Source organism: Sceloporus undulatus, chromosome 2 (assembly GCF_019175285.1).
Source record: "Sceloporus undulatus isolate JIND9_A2432 ecotype Alabama chromosome 2, SceUnd_v1.1, whole genome shotgun sequence".
In the NCBI taxonomy this organism is placed as follows: domain Eukaryota; kingdom Metazoa; phylum Chordata; class Lepidosauria; order Squamata; family Phrynosomatidae; genus Sceloporus; species Sceloporus undulatus.
In genome coordinates, this window is record NC_056523.1 from 61,651,617 (window position 1) to 61,676,549 (window position 24,933).

Below are 24,933 nucleotides of genomic sequence, written 5' to 3' on the forward strand. Positions count from 1 at the left end.
CCCCCCAAAAGATACAGCTTTTACCCCGCTTCCAAATGACCCACGCTAAGGGGCATTTGCCCCGAAACGGGTGTGGAAGCCTCAGATTCGCTTGTGGGAGATTCAGGGCAAATATGAACTTCACATGCATAATTCAGTGATGTGGTAGTTCTTCTACCCAGGGACTCAGTGGGCACCTCAGATAACCTGTTCAGTGTCTCATGTCCAAGGTGACATCTTCAAGACTTCCCATCAGTCCACACATCAACAATTGTAGATTGCAAAGCATGCAGCTCTCTCATTCATGTAGTTGCCATTTTTTTCTTAACTGTTCCAGGAACTAGTGAATGTAGTATATCCTGGTTTCACATAGGGTTTGTATTATACTTGCAATGAATGTCTCTCCCTTGGAAAATCTGCATCAACACGAATCAAAACATAATTGTTTTAATCTGGCTAATTTTTTAAAAAAAACCTGTTGAGTATGGGATTGTTTTATGTAATTACAAGGACTTAGAGTATTTGATTTTAAGTACCATTAAATACCACAATTATCTATCTCTCTAACGCATTTGTATACTCTGGGTACTTTTTTACTTCCTGTCAGTTATACAGCACACAGCAGAAATTAAGCAGTTTGACAACTTTAACTGTTGGAATTTTAGAGTTTGTAGTTCTGTGAGATACTTAACCTTCTCTGTCAGAGAGCTCTAATGCCCCATCAAACTACAAATGGAAGCTAAAGTGGTGTTGAACCACTTTATTTCTGCAGTGTGGCAGCTGTCCTACTTCATGGTTGTTTCTAAATTAATGTTAAAAACAGGTAAAAAGCAGGCCTAATCGTACACTTCACACTGTGAGCAGTTTTTATTCCTAGAAAAAGAATAGAAAATCAGTGGTTAAAACATACCAAGGCCTTGCCTTATTCCTCCTCACAAATGGGAGTAAAATCTTCTGTTTTGTTTTGTTTTACAGTTTCCATGAAGACTGCAATGGAGACATTACAGGAACTGATGGCTATGGAGAAAATTATTTACAAAGGAATTTTGCCAAAACTAGCGGTGCACTTGGTCAACAGTTAGTACCAGGTCATAGTATTGCCTTGCATACCATCAGTACAATACATGTTGTAGAAGTCTATAGTCATGAAAAAGATACACTTGGAACTCTGGACACTCATTTACCTGGATACAGGGCCTCAGAAACACAATGAAGGATTTGCTGGACCAAAGCCAAATGTGAACACCGATACTTGCTGAATGTGCCTTACAGACTGCATAGAAATAAATGACTGGATTATTCCTATATATCTGCTAGAGTAAATGTCAGAATATATTTGCAGATTTAACAGAGTTATTTGAAAATATATCCTGATCTGATTTGAATAAAACAATGTGTCTTGCTATTTTACAGGAAGCTGCCATTTTTGCCATTTGCAAAAAAATTTAAAAAGTGATTACATCAAAGAACTAATAGTAAATTGTTATGGCATATGTTTCTATATATATCACTTCTCAATTGTTGGTACTTTTGCTGCATGTGAACTCCCTATGAACAAGGACAGAAGCACATGACTGCAAATTTCTTTTTATCTTCTGTTTTTTTTAAACAAACCAGGAAGTTATAAAATGTATTTTTGCACAAAAATATGAAGTAATTACAATAAACATTTTTTTTAAAAAATTAAAAAGTTGTCAACTATACTTGTGGATTTATTGTTCGGCTTTTAAAACAAACTTCCAATCCTGCAGTGAACCCGTGTTAATGGTATTTTTAAAAAGTTATTTAAAAGACATATAATTTGCCTTTTCATTAAGTGAATGAAAGGCAGATTATGCAAAATATCTTTGGAAACAAAAGCAAGCTAAAACATCAGTATGCAAACAGAAGGTGATGGACACAGTTCAGCAGGAACATAGGGAAAAGTGCAGTGGGTAGAGAACAGAGAAACTGTGTCTAAATATAGGAATGCATGATAGCAGAAGGCACAGAGAAAGTGCTTGACAGGATGAAGAGACACTGAAAATGTAACTAACCAGCTGCTGCTGCCGCCTTTTCTTCTGCTTCTTCTCCTCCTGTTGTGATTATGATTGTGATTATTACAACATTCATTTACAGCCTAGGAAAGTAATAGGAAGGGCAGGTGAATTTACAGAGGTGGTGTTATTAAAACACTGATTTATTTTAGCAAGCTGGTACAATAAACTGCAGAGTTATAAGCATGTAACAAAATTGCATTCAGATCATCCAGGTGATGCTTGGGGTTCTCGTTCCCTTGCGATTATGGTTTGGTTTATGATAAGTATACCCCCTGGACCTTTCTTTTATTGCTTGTGTAAAAATTATGTATCAGCAGAAAGAAGCACATGAGAAAGATGAAAGCAGTTGAGACTATTAAGCAAGCACATAATGGAATACAGTGATTAAATTAACTTCTTCTAGTATCTGCCAGCTAAGTGGGGCAGGCTTACCTACATCAAAAATGGGGCAGGCTGGACTGTGGCAGGAATACAAAATGGCACCACAGGCCTGGCCAAACACCCCCACCAGAGAATCACCACCTCTTATGCCCATGAGATGAGTGACATAGGATTATGCTATTTTTTTTGTTGGTCTCAGCAAAGCTATACATGCAAGTTCCAGTTGTTAAAAATAAATATTTATCCTAAGTAGCCATATCCTTAGATGCTTTTCAAAAATATGGTGTTGTATTGCTCTGAAAGAGGAAAGAGATGATCGCAAGCAAGGCAATATTACTGGAAATTCCATTCCTGTGAGAGAAATTTCACTTGGTAGTGATGGGGCACCGGATGGTACAGAAACCTTCTGAAGCCTACTTGGGCTAGCTTAGTGCCAAAATAAAACCATCATCTTAGAATGATGGGAAGAATGACAGGCACAGAGTGTTTTGTTTTTGCCATTTCTGTGTTAACTGTGGAGTGTCACTGGGGCATCAACAAGAAAACCCCCAGTCTTGACTATAATTCTGCATGTGTATAAAACAGTAACTCACTTCAAACAGTTGTCCTGAGGGTGAGAAAAAGCTCAAACAATTTTCCTGAGAATTAATTTGTTGTTTTGGCTGCAAGCTGCAACCTGGCACAATACACCGCAGGCACCGAAGGGTGATAATGGTTAGAAGCCAGAGTTTCCAGAGGCCACATTATTATTATTATTATTATTATTATTATTATTATTATTATTATTATTATTATTATTATTATTATTCAGGAACCAGAATTTCCAATTATTATTATTATTATTATTATTATTATTATTATTATTAGTATGCTTTATATAGCACTGTAGATTTGCACAGCGCTGTACATACAAACAAGAGTAACCTGCCCATGGCGCACAATCTAAGAAATAATAGCATAATACATATAAATAATACATAACAATACAGGAAAGGGTTCAATCCCATTTCAGGAGGAAGGTGGAATATAAGCAGAACAAACAAACAAACCTCATACCTACGGAGTCTCCTGGTGGTGAGAAGGAGGAATCTAATAGTGTATTTGAGACACACTGGTTTTTTTCAGCATGACCCTTTGTGGATCTGCAGAGACTGCATCCAGTGAAAGGATAAAAGTTGTTCATGTCCCCACCCCAATCCCCACTTTCTGGCAACATAGAAATGGCTGTGTTGTGTGGGAGCAGAGACTCTACTCCTTACAAATTAGGTTGAGGGAAGCTTTTGTTCATTACATGGTTAGAAGAGACTTCCAATATGTGCAAAGATCTTAACAATGAACTGCGATGGTGTAAGTCGGACTTATGCCATCGTAACTGATGAACAATGGTTTCTTGGCACATTACATTTATTAATATACAGGTTTTCATTACTGGAATTTAATCAAAGAATTCTCCTTGTAGGAATTTCTGACTCCAAGGAAACTGTCTATTAGTAAGCAGATCTATGGTTTGCATACCTCTACACTAAAGAACACCTACTTGAAAGAGTTATATCATCTTACTCTACTTTTTGAACCTAGGGGGTCACAATTTGCATCTTCTGTGTCCTACTACATTCTGATCCTACCCTGACAACTATACTTATACTACAGTGGATCCTTGTTATACTCTGGGGTTTGGTTCCAAGATCCCCTGTGTATAACAAAATCCATATATGCTCAAGTCTCAGTAAATATAATGACATAGCAAAATGGTGTTCCTTATAAAAATGGAAAATCAAGGTTTGATATTTGAAATTTATACTTTTTTTGAACATTTTCAAACGGTGTATGCTTGAATCCATGTATAAAAATCTGTGTATAAGCAGGGCCAACTGTATATAGTAATTGTACTCAAGTACCTGGCCAGTCATATTAGACTCCATCAATGTAACTGAAGAAGTGAATTAATATTCATGAAAGTTCATGTTGAAATAAACCAGTTAGTCTCAAAGATGCTACTGGATTCTTTCTCCCACCCCACCTCCATTTTCTTTTTTAAGCTGTGTCAGATATCTCTTTGGAAACTCATTCAACAGTTACTATGGGACATTGCTCAGCAGTAGCTAAAGATCTAAATACCCTAAAGGCATCAAATTCCCTCTGATCTTGGAAGCTAGGTAGGGTCAGCTCTAGTTAGTACCTGGACGAGAGACCACCAATGAACAAGGAACTGAAATCCACTTCTGAGTATTAATATAAAACCCTATGAAATTATGGCATCGCCATAAATTGACTGACAACATGAAGGCACATACACACACACAGGGCATCTATAACCTTTCACATACCAATACATCAGCATATTTTTAGCAATTTACATAGAAATCAAAACTTAATTGTGAGCATAACAATATTTTGTTAACAGTGTATCAATTTATTTGTGACAGTGTTCCATCTTAAACATTTTGTGGTTGGAAGAAATTTTCATCAGGCTGGAAAATTTCAACATAAATGATTATGTATACACATTTGACAACTTTACTGAAGTGTGTAAAAAAAACTTGCATAAGTTTCACTGCTTGTACTTAAAGGACAAATAAATGCAACACTGACTTTTCCTTCCCTGGTGAATGGCACAGAACATGCATTGGCTTGTGTTCCAAGGGCACAGTGAAGTCCTCTGCTGGCCAAAGCCTTGGGGTGGCTCTTGATATTTTACTTTCACTTTTTCACAAGCTTGTCGTCACTCAGCTTCCTGTCTAACAGCAAGTTAAGGGGAATGTTCATTTTAAGATTTCATGGATTTATTTCATCCTTAGTAGAAAAAGCTGCCAAACCCATGGACAATGCTCTTCAGAAAATGTAAGTTGTATGGCTCTTTTCTTAAAGGGTATGTTCATCAACTGAGTTTCTCAAAGGGATTTTTTTAAAGCAACAGTCTAAAGCTTTGTGGAAGGGAGTGCCTGCCCCCCTCCCAGACATTTCCCCCTTTTTCTTACTGTGAATCACTTTTACATTCTTGTTGCATGGAAATTTGCCTCTTCCTGTTTATAATCTTTAACAAAGAGATCTGTCCATGTTGCAGTCATGGTAGGGAGCCAGTAACCATATGGTCTTCCAACCTCTTTGCAACTGAAAATAATCTTATTGGGGAATTTAATCTCCAATGTAAAGCTTGCATGCTTCATGATTTCTAGGTCTGGCATTATAATAATTTATAATAAAAACTGTGAGATGAAGGGAAACAATATGTTTGATGGTAAAAATTTTCTCACTGATTTAAGATTTGTCACTCCAGAAGATCCATAGATTCTTCAAGAATTGTTACTGTGGATGACGCTATCGTATAAGTACATTTGTGGATACTGTGTTTCAGAATTATTTAGATTGGTGGGTGCTTCCCCCACCCCACCCCAGTTGAAGATAATGTGAAGATAATGCTGGTCAGGATGAGGTGCACTTCCCATTGATGTCTGTACTTTTATCTGTGAAAGGATATGGAAAATACAACGCCTTTAACAGGGCAATATTTAAGGGTTGTTTCCATAAATTTAGATACAAGAGCTGCTTCAGAAACTGCTAATTTATAGTTGGTGTCTTCATTAGTACAAGGAATCATTACAGGTTGAGTCTCCCTTATCTGGAATTCTGAAATCCAAAATATTCCAAAATTCAAAACTATTTTGATTGGTGGCTGAGAAAGTGACAGCTTTGCTTTCTGATGGGTCAGTGCGCACAAAATGACACACAAAATTATTTAAAATGTTGTATAAAATTACCTTCAGGCTATATGTATAAGGTGTCTATGAAATGAATTTTGTGTTTAGACTTGGATCCCATCTCTAAGATATCTCATTATGTATATATATGCTAATATATATATATATATATATATATATATATATATATATATATGTTGTTATTGTTTTTTTATGTGCTTTCAAATCACCTCATGCCTATTGTAAGCCTCTCCTAAGTTTTTCTTGGCAAGACTTATTCAAAGGTATGTCACTGCCTTTCTCTGAGCTGAGGGAGTGGGACTTGCTCTAAGTTACCCAGTGAATTTTCATGGCTGAGCAGGAATTCTAATCCTGGTCACCCAGAGTCTTAATCCAGCACACAAACCACTATAACACATGGAGTCCTTTGCTTACTGTTATGATTTTCAACATTTGTGACAGAACAGAGTCTCCTGAGTGTTTATAAATGATTTGCTTTCAGACTGGCACATGTTTTATCATGCGCACACCCCAACCAGGCTGCATAATGGGAGAACCCATGAATCTGTAGGGTCAGAGCTCCGGTCAGAGCAATCTAACAGGGCTGAATCATGCCCCACTGTGTCTCCTTTCGCAATTCTGCTGACACAACGGTGCCATTAAGAACTCAGCAAGGGACTGCACCAGGCCAATCTGAATATGTCTGTGAAATGGGGACAAAGACGTTCTCTGTTTTCAGAGCTGTGAGACGGGCAGTATTGTCGTTTTCAAATTCACACTTGGGTTGTGAACACCACTCAGTATACCTGAGATAGTACAAGTGGCATTGTTCAAATAGTTAGTTACCCTGATGTGAGAAGTGAAAAATAATCTCTTGCATCAATAGTTGGGGATTTGCTCCTTGCGTGCAATTCATTTCATTTTTGGCCTGCTAGCAATTATTTAAAACTGAAATGCATTAAGGACTGTATTTTCAGATTACCTGGATGAGGGAAGCAAATCAAACTATGGTTATTCATGGGACTAGCACAAAATGTGTCATTTATTTGAATACATAAAATTCAAGTATGCTTTTGCCAATATTTGAAAACAACGAAGCCAGCTACTAATGTTGAGCTGGAATCTTTTTTCCTATAGCTTGCATCCATTGTTCCATGTTCTAGTCTCTACTCCATCCTCAATGTGACACTCCTTCAAACACTTAAACAGGGCTATCATAACTATCTCTTCTCCAGGCTAAACATACCCAGCTCCCTAAGTCTCTCCTTGTAAGGCATGGTTTCCAGACCCTTCACCATTTTGGTTGCTGTCATCTGGGCATGCTCCAGTTTCTCAATATCCTTTTTGAATTGTGCTGCCCAGAGATGGACACAGTATTCCAGGTGAGGCCTGACCGAAGCAGAATAGAGTGGCACTATTACTTCCCTTGATCTAGACACTATACTTCTATTGATGCAGCCTAAAATAGCACTGGACCTTTTAGCTGCCACATCACACTGTTAACTCATGTTCAACTTGTGGTCTACTAGGACTCCTAGATCCCTTCCACACATAGTCCAGTTAAGCCAGGTGTCCCCCATCCTATATCTATGCATTTCATTTTTTTTTCTAAGAGCAGTATCTTACATTTCTCCCTGTTGAAGTTAATTTTGTTAGTTTTGCCTCAGCTTTCTAATCTATTAATTTCAAAGGCCTTACTGAAATCAAGATATGCTATATCTACAGCATTCCCTTTGTCTACCTAGCTGGTAATTTTATCCCCCAAAAAAGGAGATCAGATTAGTCTAGCATGACTATAAATAATGCTTAATTATGAAACACATATGTATTACTTTAGATTTTCTTTTTATACCATAAACTTAAAAGACTGTAAACTTCTCCCACACCTTGCTGATCAATTGAGTGTTTAAACCATGGATGAAGAATTTCTGGTCCTATAGATGTTGGACTACAACTACTATCACACTGACTATTGGTCATGCTGGCTGGAACTAACTACAGCTGGGGTCCATCAACATCTAGGGAGGCTGAAAGGTTGAGTAATCCTGACATAGACTGCACATTGTAAAGCAGATGCTAAGAGGGTTAATTTCAAAGTAATTATGCTTAGGATCACAGCTTCAAATCTTATTCAAAGAAATCAGTAGTCCTTTAAGAGTGCAAAAAATTACCTGTCAAAATATATTATATCTCCTATTTGCACATAGATGAATGAGCTCATATTTCTAGTTCCACTGTTAAACTAAGTAGTGCAGACAATAAATTACACATGCAAATTATAAAAAGTATAGAAATTCTTGAGACACTTAAATTATGATAACTAAATTATGATATTAAAAACCAAGCAGTTGTTGGAAAAATGAAAATTAATTTTATACCTCTAAATTTATATTCACAGTTCACTCTTCAAAGCAAATTAAGTTTCCCATTGACTTTTATTTATAGCTATGACTTAGAATTATGAATTAGAATATTTCAGCTCAACAGGATAATAAAGAAAATCAGTAAGACTTATAGGAATATCAAACAAAAGAACTAAACACTTCAAATTAAATTCTTTGCAAAATGATCCCTTGAAGACTGACCATATATTTTAAAGGGTGTCTTACGGTTCTTGAAAAAAAAAAATTTAACTGTGCAATCTTACACATGCTTATCCAGATACACATCCTTTCATTTCAACAAGGCTTAATTCCAAGGAAATATTACACACACACACACACACACACACACACACACTGTACAGGACTGAGGTTTCAATGATGATGGTGTAGTAGGGGATTATGAACAGAAAACACCAGTATCAGGAGCTATATCATGCAGTTTGCCTGACACATATTTAGTGCAAATACTTGTAGCTAAAACAGGAGTTAATGTGTGTTGGTATACAGAAGTAATGTGATGAGATATGCAGTGGGATGTTTATTGCAAGGGATTGTTGCTCACATTCCTACATGCTGAAACAACAGAGAGAAGGGAGTTATGTCTGGTTTGAGATTACCCAAGTTCCCTGGGAAAGTAGGCAGAAGAAATAAGGAGGGGAGTGGTATGGGAAATAAGGGGGGGGGGAAGTTGTTTGGCTTTTGTAACGAATGAGAAAATAGCATCACTGGGGCTTCACTGACATTTGCTGTTTAGCTCTAAGTATGAAGTATAGTTTACACTATAGGTGTAAACCTATAGTTACTGCATAAAGGTTTTCTGAGTTTACCACTTTAAGCCTGGAATTTCTGGACTTACTTAGAGAGTCACTGGCAGTTACTACTCACAAAGACTGCTTAGGTGATCACTCCTATCAGTTGCAGCTCCTATCCAATGGCAGTGAATTTAAGAGTCTGGCTTTATAAGAGTTGCCCAAAGTGTTAAACCTATTTTGGGAATGGGTTCAGCACCTTGAATAGCTCCTTCAAAGTATGGGCTGAATCTCAACTTAGTTTCCCTGTGGTTGCATCCACACTGCAGAAATAATCCAATTTGACACCACTTTAACTGCCATGGCTCAGTGCTAGGGAATTTTGGGAATTCTAGTTGTGTGAGATATTTAGCCTTCTCTGTCAGAGAGCCCTGGTGCCACAACAAACTGGAATTCCAAGAATTCCATGGCATTGTGCCATGACAGTTAAAGTGGTGTCAAAATGGGTTATTTTTGCAGCGCTGATGCAACCTGTATCACTGAGGTTGGGTGAGGCAGATCTATCGAGGGCAGAGGATGGAAGCGATGGAGGATGAGTGGGGAGAAACACAAATGATGTGATCCCAGGAGAAGCATTGTTCAAAAAACAGTGTGTGTGTGTGCGCGCATGTAAGAGGTTCCCAGTCCAATTTGCAAGTCTTTTCTTCCCATAGAAGAAACTCGTCATTTAACACTTCTTGCATTCCCCCCCCCCCAGTCTGATTTGCAAGCCTCCTCTTCCCATGGAAAAAAACCCATTGAACACCACTTGCTTCCCTTCTCAATCCGATGCTAACATGGAAACCAAACCACTACATCACCTTGATTCCGTTATACAACATGGGCCTATAATATGAGGATTGTATTACATAGTGATGTGTCACAGTAGTTGTGCCGGTTCTCTTGTTTACTGTTAATATTTTGGTGGAATCCAAAGACCTAGCTGTGTTAGTCTGGAACATCAGTATGCAAAGAGATCTTGCAGCACCTTTGAGACTACAGTGGGCCTTTGGTATCCACTGGGGTTCGGTTCCAGGACCACCACCAAAATCCATGCTCAAATCCCATTAAACACAGTGGTGTAGTGAAAAATGGTGTCTCTTATATAAAACAGCAAAACCCCAGGTTTGCTTTTTGGGATGTTTATTTTTTGGAGTATTTCAAACTGAGGATGGTTGATTCTGTAGATAAAAAAGTCTGTGATATCAGGGGGGGGGGATACTGACTGCAAATGCATGAGAGAAGTTGGTAGCATTAGCTTTGGTAGCCCCAGCTGCCTGAGGCAGAGTGGAAAGACCTAAATGCCTGGCCCTGGCCCTTCCACTTCACCCTATGCATCTGAGGAAGTCCGCTCAGGTTTATGTTACCAACTTCTCTCTCTCAGTTATCCTCAGAGGTGCTACAAGATCCCTTTGCACATGGATACTTTGGTTTAATACTGTGGAAACTGGAATATGGTAGAGAGAGAGGAAAAAAACCCAGGGGCAGGAGTAGGGTGCTGCTCTGCCCAGCACTGTTATTTCGAACCCACATGTCTGTGTCCGCATGACGTTGTCACATAACAGAGACCAGGGTGGCCAAACGTCCTAACGGCAAAGGAGGACAAGGCATCGCAAAATGGAGGACATTCCAGAAAAAGGGATTCATGCTTCTGTATGAATGTAAATTCATGCTTCTGAGTCCTGCTCAAAATGGAGGTCATTTTGGAAGGCTGGAATGGAGGGCAAGTCCTGGAGAAGCAAGTCATGCTCAAAATGGAGGACATTTTGAGATTCCTTCTGAACAGAAGACTAGAATGGAGGACAGGTTCTGGAACAGGAGGTCCTGCTCAAAATGGAGGACAAAGGCTGGAATGGAGGACAGGTTCTGGAACAGGAGGTCCTGCTCAAAATGGAGGACAAAGGCTGGAATGGAGGACATGTCCTGGAACAGGAGGTCCTGCTCAAAATGGAGGACATTTGGGGATTCCTCCTGGATGGAAGAGTGGAATGGAGGACATGTCCTGGAAAAGGAGGACGTCCTCTGGCTACCCTGGAAGATGAAATGCTGGTGTTCTGCCCAGCGCTGTTATGGCGAATGCACAAGGCTGCGTCCGCACGGCGTTATCGCGCAACAGAACTTATTTCGGAGGCGAGGGAGGAGGAGGAGGAGGAGGCGGCAAAGTCTTAAGTTCAGATCCGGAAACTTGGGGCTGCTGCTGGGCTGGCCAAGTGGGAGGCCGAGGCCGCCTTGCTTGCTTGCAACCGGAGCCTCTGGGACTGGAAGACGCCTGCTGCTGCCTCTCTCCGGGAAGGAGCCCGCAAGGAAGCCTCTCTCTCCTTCCTTCCCCATTGTCCGCCATTATGCCAGGTCAGTACGCCCTCCTTGGCAGCGCTTTAACTCTTTGTCTGGCTCAAGGCTATGGACTCCTGGGAGTTGGAGTTTGTTATGGGCCCCGGAGAGGAGCGGAGAGAGGACTCTGGAGACCAGGGTTCGAATCCTGGCTCGGCCATGGAAACCCAATGGGGGAAAGGCACACTCTCTCAGCTCCAGGGAATATGGCAGTAAACCCCCCTCTGAAGAAGCCTTGCCAAGAAAACCCCAGGATAGGTTCGCCATAAATTGGAAAGGACTTGAAGGCAAACAACAAGAACAACAACAGCTCCTTTGGGCTCATAAAGGCCCCTCTCTGTCCTTTTCTTGGTGCATGCCTTCCTTGGAGTGCAACCCAGACTGACTCCCAGGGTGACCATGGGAAAGTCACACTCTCTCAGCCTCAGAGAAAGACGATGGCAATAAACCTCCTCTGAAGAAAGCTTGCCAAGGAAACAAAAACAAAACCAGAATAATTTCGCCTTAAGAGTGGCCATGAGTCGGGAAAGGCTTAAAGGCACAGCACCACAACAACAACAACGAAGAGTAAATTCCTGACTCTGGGCGTAGAGGCCTGCCTCCTGCCTTAGTCATGCCAAGCCTGGAAATGGAGTGCTGTGAGGGTTACACACTCCTCAGATGCTGAGGGATTAAGCCCTATACAAGAGGGAGGAGCTGGCAAAAGCACCTCTGAAGATTCCTTGCTGAAGGAAACCCTGTGAAATGTACGGGGCTGCCATAAGTCAACAGGAGACTTGAAGACATACACACACACATACGTTATGTACAGTTACTTGGAAGTAAGCCTCCTTCAGTTCAAAACAGGAAGAACAGTGGAAGGACAACTCAAACATTTTCTGTGATGCACAGCTTTGGGTGTTATCTCCCTTTCCATTATACATTTACTACAGCCTTCAGTATATAGAGAGACAGTTAATTCCTACCCTCTGGAGACCTATTTTAATCCCATTTCATTGTCTGAAACAGTGCTTGTTCTTGTTTACACATGCATTCATAGGTTTTATATTTGTGGGGTTTGTTTTGTTTCATTTTCTCGCTTTTCATCCACTTGAAAATCCTGTGACTTTTCTTTTTGTTGTTGCTGTGTGCCTTCAGGTCATTTCTGACTTACGGCGACCATCATAAGGTTTTCTTGGCAAGTTTCTTCAGTGGACGTTTGCCCTTGCCATCCTCTGAGGCTGAGAGAGTGTGCCTTTTGCCCAAAGTCACCCAGGGGGTTTCCATGGTTGAGCTGAGACTTGAACCCTGACCTCCTAGTATCCTAGCCCAATGCCAAACAGTTGTACCATGCTGGCTTGATGATCCTATGGATAACGTGTAACACAGGCCACTTTTAAATAATCAAGTTGTACAAAGATGGAATTGTGTCAAGTGACTCAGTCTGTGGATGTGAGTCACTGGCATCTGTGTAGTTCGGTGCAAGTACAGCGTAATATTTTTGGCAAATGCTAGTTGGAGAAACTTTTATATAGAGAATAGTCTTGTTCCATGCCTTATAACAGAAGAGTCTTACCCGCAAGGAATTAAAATGTGTCTTCTGCTCTTAGCCTTTAATCAAGTTTTATTGCTTCAACTGGAACTACTCATTGTGTGTATTTTTCTCCACTGAGGATGAACTTCAGCAAAAGAATTGTCTTTGAAGTAGTCAGCTTGCTAACTGAAATGCCATTAACTTAAAGGCATTCCAGTGGTACTGCTCCATTTTAATTAACCCAAGAGGACTATTTTGCTGCTTTAACCACAGAGAAGCTTTGCCCCCTATTATTTTAATTCAGTTTTCTGTTAAAAAAAATACCAAAAAAACAAAAAACCCCTTTACTAACCTCCCATTGCTTTTGGTCTCCATGAGTCCTCCTTGTTTGTTTGTGATGCTAGACCTGCCTGAACCTTTCTCTACTGACTATGCTTTTCTCCATTCACAGCATACATCTCATATACTCCATAGTGCAGCCTGATATCATTTTAACTGCCATGCCTTTGCCCTGTAGAATCCTGGGATTTATAGTCTGGTTAGATACTTAGAATTTTCTAGCCTACTTCCCCAAATTGTAGCACTAGAACTTTCTGGCAGAGAATTCTAAGTGCCTCATCAAACTACAAATTCCACAATGCCAAAGAATGGAGCCATGGTAGTTAAAGAGGTATGACATTACTATGATGGTGTAGAGTGGATACACCCTCAGTTTCCTCACTGCTATTAGATCCATCTTCTGTTTCCAACTTGCAGTGCTTGCGTTCTTCTCTCTGGACTTGCATCAGTCACCCTCTTTTCCTTTTTTTCAATCCATCTTTCCCTGACATCTTTTTCCTCCTTGTCTCCTTCAGCCTCTTATTTGGTTTGTGTTGCCTTTATGGTAACATCATACAAAGTTTTGACTCTCACAATTTGCCCATGTCAACTGGGGAGAATCCTGGATGTAGGTAGACCAGACAACATGCCTCCAAATGAAGGGAAACCATGCTCTATGAGGAATGACTGAGGGAGCTGGGGATGTTTAGTCTGGAGAAGAGAAGGTTAAGAGGTGATATGATAGCCCTATTTAAATATTTGAAGGGATGTCATATTGAGGAGGGAGCAAGCTTGTTTTCTGCTGCTCCAGAGAACAGAACCCAGAACAATGGATGCAAGCTCCAGGAAAAGAGATTCCACCTGAACATTAGGAGGAACTTCCTGACAGTAAGGGCTGTTCAACAGTGGAACACACTCCCTCGGAGTGTAGTGGAGACTTTTTCCTTGGTAGGCTTTAAGCAGAGGCTGGATGGCCATCTGTCGGGGATGCTTTGATTGAGATTTCTCGCATGGCAGGGGGTTGGACTGGATGGCCCTTGTGGTTCATAGAATCATACGTTTCTATGATTCTATGATTTTTTCATACAACTCTACATCATAGGTTTCTCTGAGGAAAAAAATTGGTGGATGGCTGAAAAGGAGGCATACCGTCCTGAAGACTTGTGAGGAAGTGAACGATGAAAATGTAAACGTTTTAGAAGATACATCTGGTCATGGCATTGTATGGAAACAAAAGTAACATGCTGTTATTCTCTTTATTGAAATTTGCTAATTCTGTATAGTCAGCCCTCTATATCCATGGATTCAACCATCCACAGCATGAAAAATTTTTTTTAAATATTTTTGAAAAATAAATAAATTCCATAAAGCAAGCGTTGATTTTGATATTTTATATAAGGGACACCATTTTACTATGCCATTGTATTTAATGAGACTTGAGCATCCATGGATTTTAGTATCCATGGGGGAAGAGGGGTGTCCTGAAATCAAACCCCAGTGGATACTGAGGTCCCACTGTGCAACCAAATCTAGCTCAGGAATGAGCAAAGTGTGGCCCTTGGGACCCCCACCAGCAGTCCACCAAATGCCCAGCCCTCCCACAAAATGTTTTTAATTATTTGAGGGGGTAATTTTGGATATTGTTTTTTTTTGGGGGGGTTAAACTCGTCAAAATTGTCCAAACAACCTAAATATGTTGCAATTAGATTCCCATAACCCCACAAAGACCCCCAAAACACCGCCCAGGAAAAAAATCATCCAAAATGACTGCCAGAAGTGATATTGCATCCCTTCATACACACTGAAGTCTGTCATTATGGCACACCAAACAAGTGCAGAGACAAAAAAAAAATGCCTGCTTTCCCCTGCACAGTTACCCATTCCCTCTAGCAGAAAGCATATTTTACAATTGTTTAAAATCTATCATTTTGTAAAGCCTAAGCATGGACCCGGCTTTTGAGAGACTGCTTTTTAGACAACTTTGAAAGAACAGCTACAACAGGGTATGCTATTGGGGCTTCATCTGTAGAGCTGTTGTATTCTGAACTGCAGGTTGCCCATTGATCTGTGGCTGAAAGACCTCCAAAACAATACGGTCCTTAACCTGCAGTATCAAATGGTGTTGAACAACCAGATTAATTTAATAGACTATATCTGAACTATTCCAAAAATAGCTGTGATATTTGACTCACTCATGCAGGAACATGCTGATCCTTGAAATGGAAACATTTATTTTAATGCTTGGATGAAGGTAATACAAAAGTTAAGTAGACATAAGACAACAGTTACTTGACTGCTGATAAGAGTCAAGTGCTTTTTAATGCTCTCTTGAAGTGATGGACTGTTTTTGGACCATGCTGAAATGGTCTGCTGGTTTTTGCTGTCCACATATAGCCTTTATTTCTAACTGCTAGCCTTCAGAGCTGCTATTTTCTTGAGCAAATGCCTGTGTGATTTGTGTGGCTGGTTATCTGACCTGGAGCCTTTCACAAAGAACTCATCATTTCAAAGCCAGATCTTCAGAGACTAACATTTATCAGCATCTGCCGGCTGTTTCTTAATGTAAAGCAAGTCTGGGGTCTTGCACTGTATCTCTGAGGACAGATATGTGTTATTTTCAAGACACCTAGGTGTGGAGAAGCCAAGGAGGCAATGGAATAGTCATTATTCTCTCAATTGTTTATCCTGAACACTTAAACCATTCATAGCATGGTAGAGTGGAAAATGGGAGTTGTGACTATACCTATGGGAGGTCATGGAGTTCAGAATCAAAGATCCCAGTCATCAAATTGCTAGCTGTTGCTGCTCCAAAAGAGTGAGGGCAAATGGAGTAGTAGCAGCAAAAAATTATACAGAGGTGGATAGTGTATTAGTTATATTCTACAATTGGCTAATACACTATCCACCTCTGTGAGTATCCACCAAACAAATTGCCACCCCTTGCTTATACACTGGTTGCTGTCACACAACTGAATTAAAACAATTTAACACCTCTTTTACTGTCATGCTCAATGCCATGGAATCCTGGGATTTGTAGTTTGTTGTGGCACCAGAGCTCCTCTGACAGAGAAGGCTATATAATTCTCAAATATTAAGGTCAAATGCATTAATCCTGCAGTGCAGATGCAGCCACTGTTTATATGAAGTGTATGTTAATTGCTTTTCTGCACACCAGCATCCCCAAAGTGATACACCATAAAATAGCGTATATTTAAAAGTGAATCAAACCAATTAAATAACCAAGGGCCAGAAGGAAGAGTGCAATTCTGACTGACTGTTGGAAGCTCAGTATGGCAGGGAGGCCCATAGTCTTGGGGCTGCTGCAGAGATCTTGTGTACTTACCTACTGTCTCAGGGTGGTGGGACAGGCCAAAGGGCATTTCCTTGAAAATCTCAAATTTCAGGCAGGGTTATATTCCAAGGAAAAGGTGGTCTTTCAGATATTCTAGCCCTAAATCATGTTTGTAGTTTGCAGTTTAACACCAGTGGTTGAATAAAGCTACTGGATTCTTTCTATCAGTTAGTCTCAAAGGTACTATACAATCCTTTTGCATACTGATTTTCTAGACTGATAGGGCTATGTCTTTGAAATAAATAGAGCTAGGAAGCAAATTGTAAAAACTCACTGGGCAAGTCACACTCTCTCAGCTTCGGAGGATGGCAATGGCAAACTCCCTCTGATAAAACTTGCCAAGCAAACCCCTTAGGATCACCATAAAATGGAAACAACTTGAAAGCACTCCTCAACAACAATACCAAAAACAGGAAGCAATTGGAAGCCATATTTTTATGGATAATCTAAAGCATTGCTTCTCAAATGATCTGACATGGGGGACCAGTGGTCTTCTCCCCCTCACTCCTCAAATGTGCCAGGGACTAGTACCATATTTGTCCCCATTGATTGCATCTGTTTCTTTCTTTCCTGGAAATGTGCCACAGAGCAGCAGCCAAAAGCTCCTGGACTGGCAGCAGTCCAGATACCACCACTCTGAATTGCTCTGATTTAAACAACCTCCTTATTTAATTGCTGTGCTCCAGTTTCTAAGATAAAATGGCTTCAAGTTGCCTGAGAAATGTCTGCACCTTATTTTTAAAGGTATTTTTAAAACAATAAACTGCTAGTCTGTGCAAACACTGGATCATTTCACAGCTTGTAGCCAGTAAGTGTTGCCAATTTCCGGGGAATTCCCTGGAATCCGAGGAATTTAATTAATTTCTTTCTGGGGCTTTTGAATGAATAATAATAATAAATATTGGTGAATTCTGGGGATTTTGGTAAAACATTCCAGGGAATATCTTTGAGGCTTGTTGGTTACACTGGTAGCCCATTCAGATGCCCCTGTTGTTCACAAGTAGAGCAGGTTGGAGGAGTCTTGCTTCCTCTGCTTATCTGCTCTGTTAGATGAGCAGAGAGACTGCAGAAAAATATGCCCATGGCACAATTGTGTGCCCCCAAGGGTAAAAAACTTGGAGGTGGTGGGTCAGGGCAAAGAAACATCCTTCCAAATCAAAGTCTGGAAAATAACCTCATTTGAACAGCTTTGTAACTTCTTTCTTTCATTCACTGATGCCATGTAATAATAGCCTCTTTGCTACCATCAGCAATCAAATCTCCAGTATGTTTGTAGAGTCTGCAAGAAACTATAGATTTGTCTGATTCTTTTCAAGAAGTGAATGAATAAAGTGTTGGGGAGGGGGGTAGTTTAAACCATCTGCAGTTATCATAATGACCTGGTCATTCAGCAATCATTGTTTGCACTATAATTGCCTGCTTTGTGGGAAGAATAATGTTCTGTCATTTTAGGAGCTGCCTGAAGGCCAAAACAATGAACATTTTGTTTTGTTAGCATTACTTGTTGTTTGGTGCACTAAAATACCTGCTTTATTGCTTTCTATACTGCCAGATTGCTTGGCAACATAGGCTATGGGGATGTGGTTTGTTTTGGGATAGACTTTTGATTAAATATTGAGCAAGCCATTTGCATTCCATTTTTTAAAAATCCATGTGGCAAAGCTGCAGTTACACTGTATAATAGTAATGCATGACAAAGAAAATGTGTTGTTTGCAGAGTATGACTAAGAATGAGAAACAAAATTTTCAATCAACATATCTAGAGATATTGCTGTTTTGTGGATTTTGGATGTTACTTTACAGAGTTTTCAGTGAGAGTTGGTGTGTATTTTAAAAGGCTTGAGAAAAACAGCAAGGTCTGTTGTTCTGCTGATGTTGTGTCCCTGCCTTCCATTGCCTTGTTATGCAGAATTCTAGCCCCACAGCAGATGAAAAAGCAAGGCAAGTGAATGACAGATTGGGTATGATGGCAAATGGCTCAGCTATTTATTTAGATTTTTTGGAGGGGGGGGCTATACAAATTTTCATTGTTAAAATATTCCCAAAACAGTTTACAACAATAAAGCAACACAATGAAAGCACTGGGAAATAAACAATTAAACTGTGATAAAATAGTGAAATAATTCCATATAATCACCATTGGTGGCTGACAAATTTAGCAGTCAAAAATGCATGGGCAAGCAAGCATGTTTTCATTTGTTGGAGACATTCCACACTAGGAGCATGGCTGATCTCAGGGGAGATCATTCTGCACGGCAATAGCTGCAGCAGAAAAGATCCACCTCTGCTCTGGGCTGAAATGAACACCACTAGGTCGTGGTACAGTCAGTGGCATCACTAAGGTTGGTGTCACCCAGTGATGTTGGGAATTGCCTTGGCCTCCACTTGCCTAACCAGACCACTGCTGAGGTGGGCACACTTTTTTTCTTGAAGGAAAGGCCTTCACTGTCCAGGGTGGCTACTGGGCGAGCGGGAAAGCCCCTTTCTCACTTGCCCAGTAGCGTGTCAGTCCTTCCGGGTGCACTACCCCACTAGGTGACACCCCCTTTGAGTACAATCCGCAGGACCTTCTCCTTGGAGCATACTGATTAGTGAAGTCCATACAGAAGAAAGCAGTCTCTGCAATGACCTGACTCTAAACAGTCCTCAGCTGATCCTATGAACCAACAGTAACACCCTGAGCATGATTCATTTGCTATGTGGGAGACAATACACAGTTTTAGACATAAGAGTCATAAAAGGAATTATAAGAAACCTCCACAGAGCTATCAGGCTACTGCATCCTGCACTTTCTGCTACTTCCAAAGGCATAGTACATGCAGATACAAAAAGAAGTATGAAGTTGCTTACACTATAAACATTCTTTGTGGGTGAAACTAATTAGACTGCATGCATCTCTGTGTTCCATGAAACCAATGGATCTTTTTAGATTTCTTTCCCCAGTTATTATTTAAGATAGAAAATGAATTTTCTTATACTGATAAAATGCCCCTGCCTTTAACTTTTTTGTCAGTTTCATTGAAGTAGCCACCTTCCTTATCTGTTTCCATAGTGGAGTCTAAGATAAGACTGAATTCATTTCAGTATCTAGTGCATTCAGAGTCTGCGATGGACTATTTTTACTGCTTCATGAGAGAATAAAGCTAAACATGGATTAAAAGATTATGGCCTGGATTTTTAACTATTTTGTTAATGTTGACAAAGACAGAACTGTTGCCAAAGCAAACCCCTAAAAATAAATGCTGATATGTAGTGATTTTTCAGAAATATTTTGGATCCATTTAGCTATTGGCGTGGGGCATCTTTATGCAAAACCATCCCTTTGGAGGAATATAGAATAATGGGGTTTTAAATAAAATTATCATACTGAGATTCTGGTGAGTCCTCCAGGACGACTGATAGGTAGTGAGAAAACAATTAATGTTAGTGCTGGTATGTGGACAAAGGTTGTTTTTTTATGAGAGCCACATCAGAAGAAGGAGAAGATGTGCTAATCACCCTAAAAAAAACATTAAGAGGGAGAGCTGTGGGTTAGATCTGTACATTCCATAATGTAAGAGCACTTAATGCATAATTTTAATTGCATGGTTTTGTATAAGTAACCAGGCCAGCTCTTTTTCATAAATATTCTACCATAAATGTGCTTCAAGAATAAACACTTTTTAACTGTGTTTGTCTGGATTTTGAGCAGGGACTAGATTTATAACAGGGTAGTGTTTGTGGAAATTCTACCTTTACTGAATCTAAGTCACCCCACAATTGCTGTTTATTAAAAAAATATATAAAGGAATCTTATCTGAAATCCCAGAGACGCTTACATTGCATAATTATCTGCGCAGTAAAAATGCAGTATTTTTAATGGGTCAGCACAAAGCTTCAGATAATGGTTGAAGTTGTTTGGAAGCATAATTTCAAAGCCTGTGGTTGTAGGCATAATTCTAGTTTCCTGAATTGTTAATTTAGGAAAGATTAACTTCTTTTTATTGCTAACACAATGTGGTTTGTAACAGTGGATGCTGCAAAAACAAAACAAAGAACAACAATCAGGCCAAATGTGCAATGTTTTCTTGTACATTTGCAGCACTGTCCTATGAATTTTTATTCAGATGTATGTCCCCCTATGTTCAGTTCTCCCGAACATGTGTTCAGTTTTGGCCCATTTTTGGAAAATAGCACATGCCCGTATAGCTGCAAACTACTGACAACTTCAGAATAACCATGGATATTTTATGGAAGATTTGTTATCCAAAAGGACTGCTTTTTTTTAACTACATGCCATTCATTGCAGAGAAGTTACATACATCTGACTTGTGCTCTATGGCATAATGAGTATGTGTGAGAAATTGTTAGCAGTGGTTTTTATGTCGGGACACACTGCTAATATGGAGCTTCTTTGAAAGACATTTAAATATGCAGCTGTATTGGGAAATTCCAGAAGTAGAATACCGCCAACTGTTCTTGTGTTTACCAGTATGTGTAGGATATTTTACACTACAAACGCAGGGTGGGAAAGGGATGAGTCTCTGACCCAAGGAGCTTACAGTCTAGGTTTCTACAGTAAGAGGAAATACCAGAGGAAAGAAACAGCTTAGAAGCAAATGGACAGTTATTCTTGACATGTAGTTGTAGAAAATGATACATGAAACAATTGCAATCTTCATGCATATATGAGCTGCCAGCTTCTGTAAGGGCTTGTTTACAGCTTGAGAAATGCCAAACTCACTCCAAAGCTGGTACTGGTAATCTTTACAATGCATGACTATTTTCAGGGAGATAAGAACATTTTTTGCCCTTAACCCAGCTTTGCCCCAAACTAAGCAAAATCAGGGGAAAAACCAGTGTTTCTCAGAAGTGACGGTGTACTGAGCTCTTGCAGGGAGCTACTTTTTTTGGCAAGGTTGCAGGAGTGGTAGAGGTGGAATAGTGCTTTGGACTGACCCCAGATTACGTGGTTGGTGTAGACGCCCGAACCTTGTTGTTGGTTTTGTTTTTGCTGCAGCCATCAATTCTCAGTGACTCTAAGTGTGACATTTGACCTGATCTCCCAGAATCGTTATCCTTCCTTTTTCATCACAGTCTGAAACAAGAAGGCCATATAACATCTCAACCAGGAAAGAATTATAGCAGATAGTACTCTATAATGAAGTACATTAATTTTATTAAGTTGCACTGAGACAATGTGGAGACAATGCATTGCTTGCCATTAGAAGCATTAACTTTATGGGGTGAATGGTAATAGCCCAAAGGAAAACCAGTTGGATCTATGGAATTGTAAAACTTGTGCAGTGTCAGGAGATGGCCTTTTTCATTTTAATAAGAATGACTCAGGCTCTCAAAGAGCCATTACTTATTGCAATTGTTGGAGAATTTTTTTAAAAAATGAATACTTCTTTGGTCCTATTGAAAATCACATTATTAAAAAGAAAAGATATAGAATATGAAGGCAATGAAAACTTAAAAGCACATCCCACATCCTGCTATTACAGGAATCTCTGAATTTTAAAGCAATGATTAGAAAACAACTTCATGTTTGGCTATATGAAGCACTTAAAGTACAATTTGAGATTGTGCCGAGGTTGGATTGCTGAGCAGTTTAAATAGTTAGGATTTGAAGGCAGATACAGAATTCTAATGTTCTTTATTTGGAAAGCATTTTGACCAATAGGCAATGTACTTAGTGTTGATGTCCTAAAATCTAACAGAGCAGGGATAACTTAATGATGGTAGTCAATCATCATTAATGCCCCAGTTAGACTGCTGGAATACATTCTGTGTGAGGCTGCCCTTGAAGATGACATGGAATTTGCAGCTAGTGCAAAATGCAGCCGAACACCATGTAAAAACTATGGCCCTTATCACACTGAGGCTTACTGTTGCTAAAACGTTCCTGAAGCACGAAGATGTGATAGCCAGTTGTGCTTCTAAATCATCAAGTCATCCCACTTCTCTCCCGTCCTCAAAGTATTTGCAGAGCAGCCATTTCTTGAATAACGGAAGTTCTGGTTATTCAAGAAATGGCTGCTCCGCAAACGCTTTGAGGACGGGAGAGAATCCTCCAGCTGTCACACCTTCGCGCTTCAGGACACTTCAGGAACATTTTACCGACATTTTAGTGACAGTAAGCACCTCCGTGTGATAATCCCCTAAGTAAGACCAGCTTTGAAGGAATTGCACTTATAGTCAATGCACTTCCAATCTAAGTTCCAGGTGCTGGTGATAACATTTAAAGCTCTCAGTGGCTTGAGACCTTTGAATCATAGAATCATAGAGTTGGAAGAGACCACAAGTGCCATTCAATCTGACTCCCTGCCTTACAAGAAATCACAGTCAAAGCATCCCCCACAGATGGCCATCCAGTCTCTGTTTAATACCTCCAAAGGAGACTCCACCATACTTCAAGGGAGTCTGCTCCACTGTTGAACAGCTCTTACTGTCAGGAAGTTCCTCCTAATGTTGAGGTGGAATCTCTTTTCTTGTAGCTTGCATCCATTGTTCCGTGTTCTAGTCTATGGAAAAGTGGAAAACAAGCTTGCTCCATCCTCAATCTGACACCCCTTCAAATATTTAAACAGGGCTATTATATCAACTGTTTCTTGTCTAGGCTAATCATATCCATCTCCCTAGGTCTCTCCTTATAGGGCATGGTTTCCATACCCTTCACCATTTTGGTCACCCTGCTCTGGACATACTCCAACTTGTCAACATATTTTTTAAATTGTGGTGCCCAGAACTAGACACAGTATTCCAGGTAAGGCACTATTGTTTCCCTTGATCTAGACACTGTATTTTTATTGATGCAGCCTAAAACAGCATTGGCCTTTTAGCTGTCACATCACACAATTGACTCATGTTCAACCTGTGGTCTACTAGGACTCCTAGATCCCTTTTATATGTAGTCTTGTTAAGCCATTTTTCTGCACTAAGTGCAGTATCTTATATATCTCCCTGTCAAAGTTCATTTTGTTTGCTTTGGTCCTGATTGCTAATCTATTAAGGTCACTTTGAATTTTGATCCTCTCCTCTGTGGTATTAGCTACTCCTCATAATTTGGTGTCATCTGCAAATTTGATAAGCATGCCCTCTATTCTTTCATCCAAGTCATTGATGAAGGTGTTGAATAGCACTGGGCTCCGGACAGTCACTTCTTTCCTGGATGAAGAAGAGCCATTGTTGAGCACCCTTTGGGTTTGGCCGGTCAACCAGTTACAAATCCACCTAACAGTCACATTTAGGGTTGCTATAACCCGGCGGGGGGCAGGAATTTCCTGCTTTTGGACCGTCTGCATGGTCACGGTATGGTTTGCCCCCCGCCCCCGGGTTTGCCCCCGCCCCCGGGCTTTTTTATTGCGCTGCTATGGCGGCGCCTTTGGCCACTCTTGTGGCTGCCACCGCCGCCACCACCAATGCAGCTGTCGCTGTGTGGTGGCCTGCCTGTGGCTGCTCCGCTGGCTGCCGCCGCCACCACCGCGGTTCGGTAGGTGCTCCAGCGCGCCCACACTCCCAGTATTTAATTTTCCCGGGCACGCTGGAGGAGCACCTAATATTGGCTGGCAGGCTGGCCAATAGCGGAACAGCCTGCCCCCTGCTTCAGGAGTCTATGACTGCTGGCAGGGGGCGGGGTGTTCCAGCTCTCTGCCCCCATTGGCCGCCCAGGTTAAAGAGGAGGAGCTCTCCTCTGTTTACTTCCTGGGCCGGCAAGCGGTGAAGGACTGAGGTGGCGAGCGGAGGAGGGCACTGGGCAGCCCCCGCCGCAGCAGCAACAAAAGCGGCAGCAGCAGCCAAAGGGAGAGGAGAGGACCAAAGGTAGGCCTCTGGGCCGGGGGGGGGGACGTTTTTGGCTAGCTGTGTGAGCGTGAATCAGTTTGCCAAGGGACCTTCCATGTTCATCATCATCATCCAAAGGCCTAGCTGTGTGTGAATCAGTTTGCAAAGGGACCTTCCATGATTATCAGTATTATTATTAGCATGCAAAGAGCTAGCTGTGTGAGTCAGTTTGCAAATGCCCAAATGTGCTTCGTGTGTGTTTTGGAATGGGGGAGGGGGGTTGGCCAGAAAGGGAAGTACATTTCTGCCATGTGTCTAGGAATAATGCCAAAATGTCCTCCATTTTGATCATGCCTAAGAAACATGCATTTATATTAACATTTTTC

At 40.6% G+C, this 24,933-nt stretch overlaps 2 protein-coding genes across 4 annotated transcripts in view; both read left to right on the plus strand.

Annotated features, from left to right (window-relative positions):
- Positions 1-1,624, plus strand: part of SUSD3 (sushi domain containing 3) — a 72,646-nt gene extending 71,022 nt beyond the window's left edge. The window contains exon 5 of the mRNA XM_042453289.1: positions 955-1,624. Within this exon, the coding sequence (XP_042309223.1) occupies positions 955-1,192 (238 nt within the window). The 3' untranslated portion in view covers positions 1,193-1,624. The remainder of the gene's footprint in view (positions 1-954) is intronic.
- Positions 1,625-5,075: 3,451 nt separating this feature from the next.
- Positions 5,076-24,933, plus strand: part of CARD19 (caspase recruitment domain family member 19) — a 41,395-nt gene continuing 21,537 nt past the window's right edge. Inside the window, exon 1 of one of the 3 annotated variants that reach the window (XM_042454211.1) lies at positions 5,076-5,240. In XM_042454211.1, the coding sequence (XP_042310145.1) occupies positions 5,225-5,240 (16 nt within the window). In that variant the 5' untranslated portion in view covers positions 5,076-5,224. Of the gene's footprint in view, positions 5,241-11,409; positions 11,619-24,933 lie in introns of those variants that run through there. The other 2 variants (XM_042454214.1, XM_042454212.1) reach the window with 2 other exon arrangements.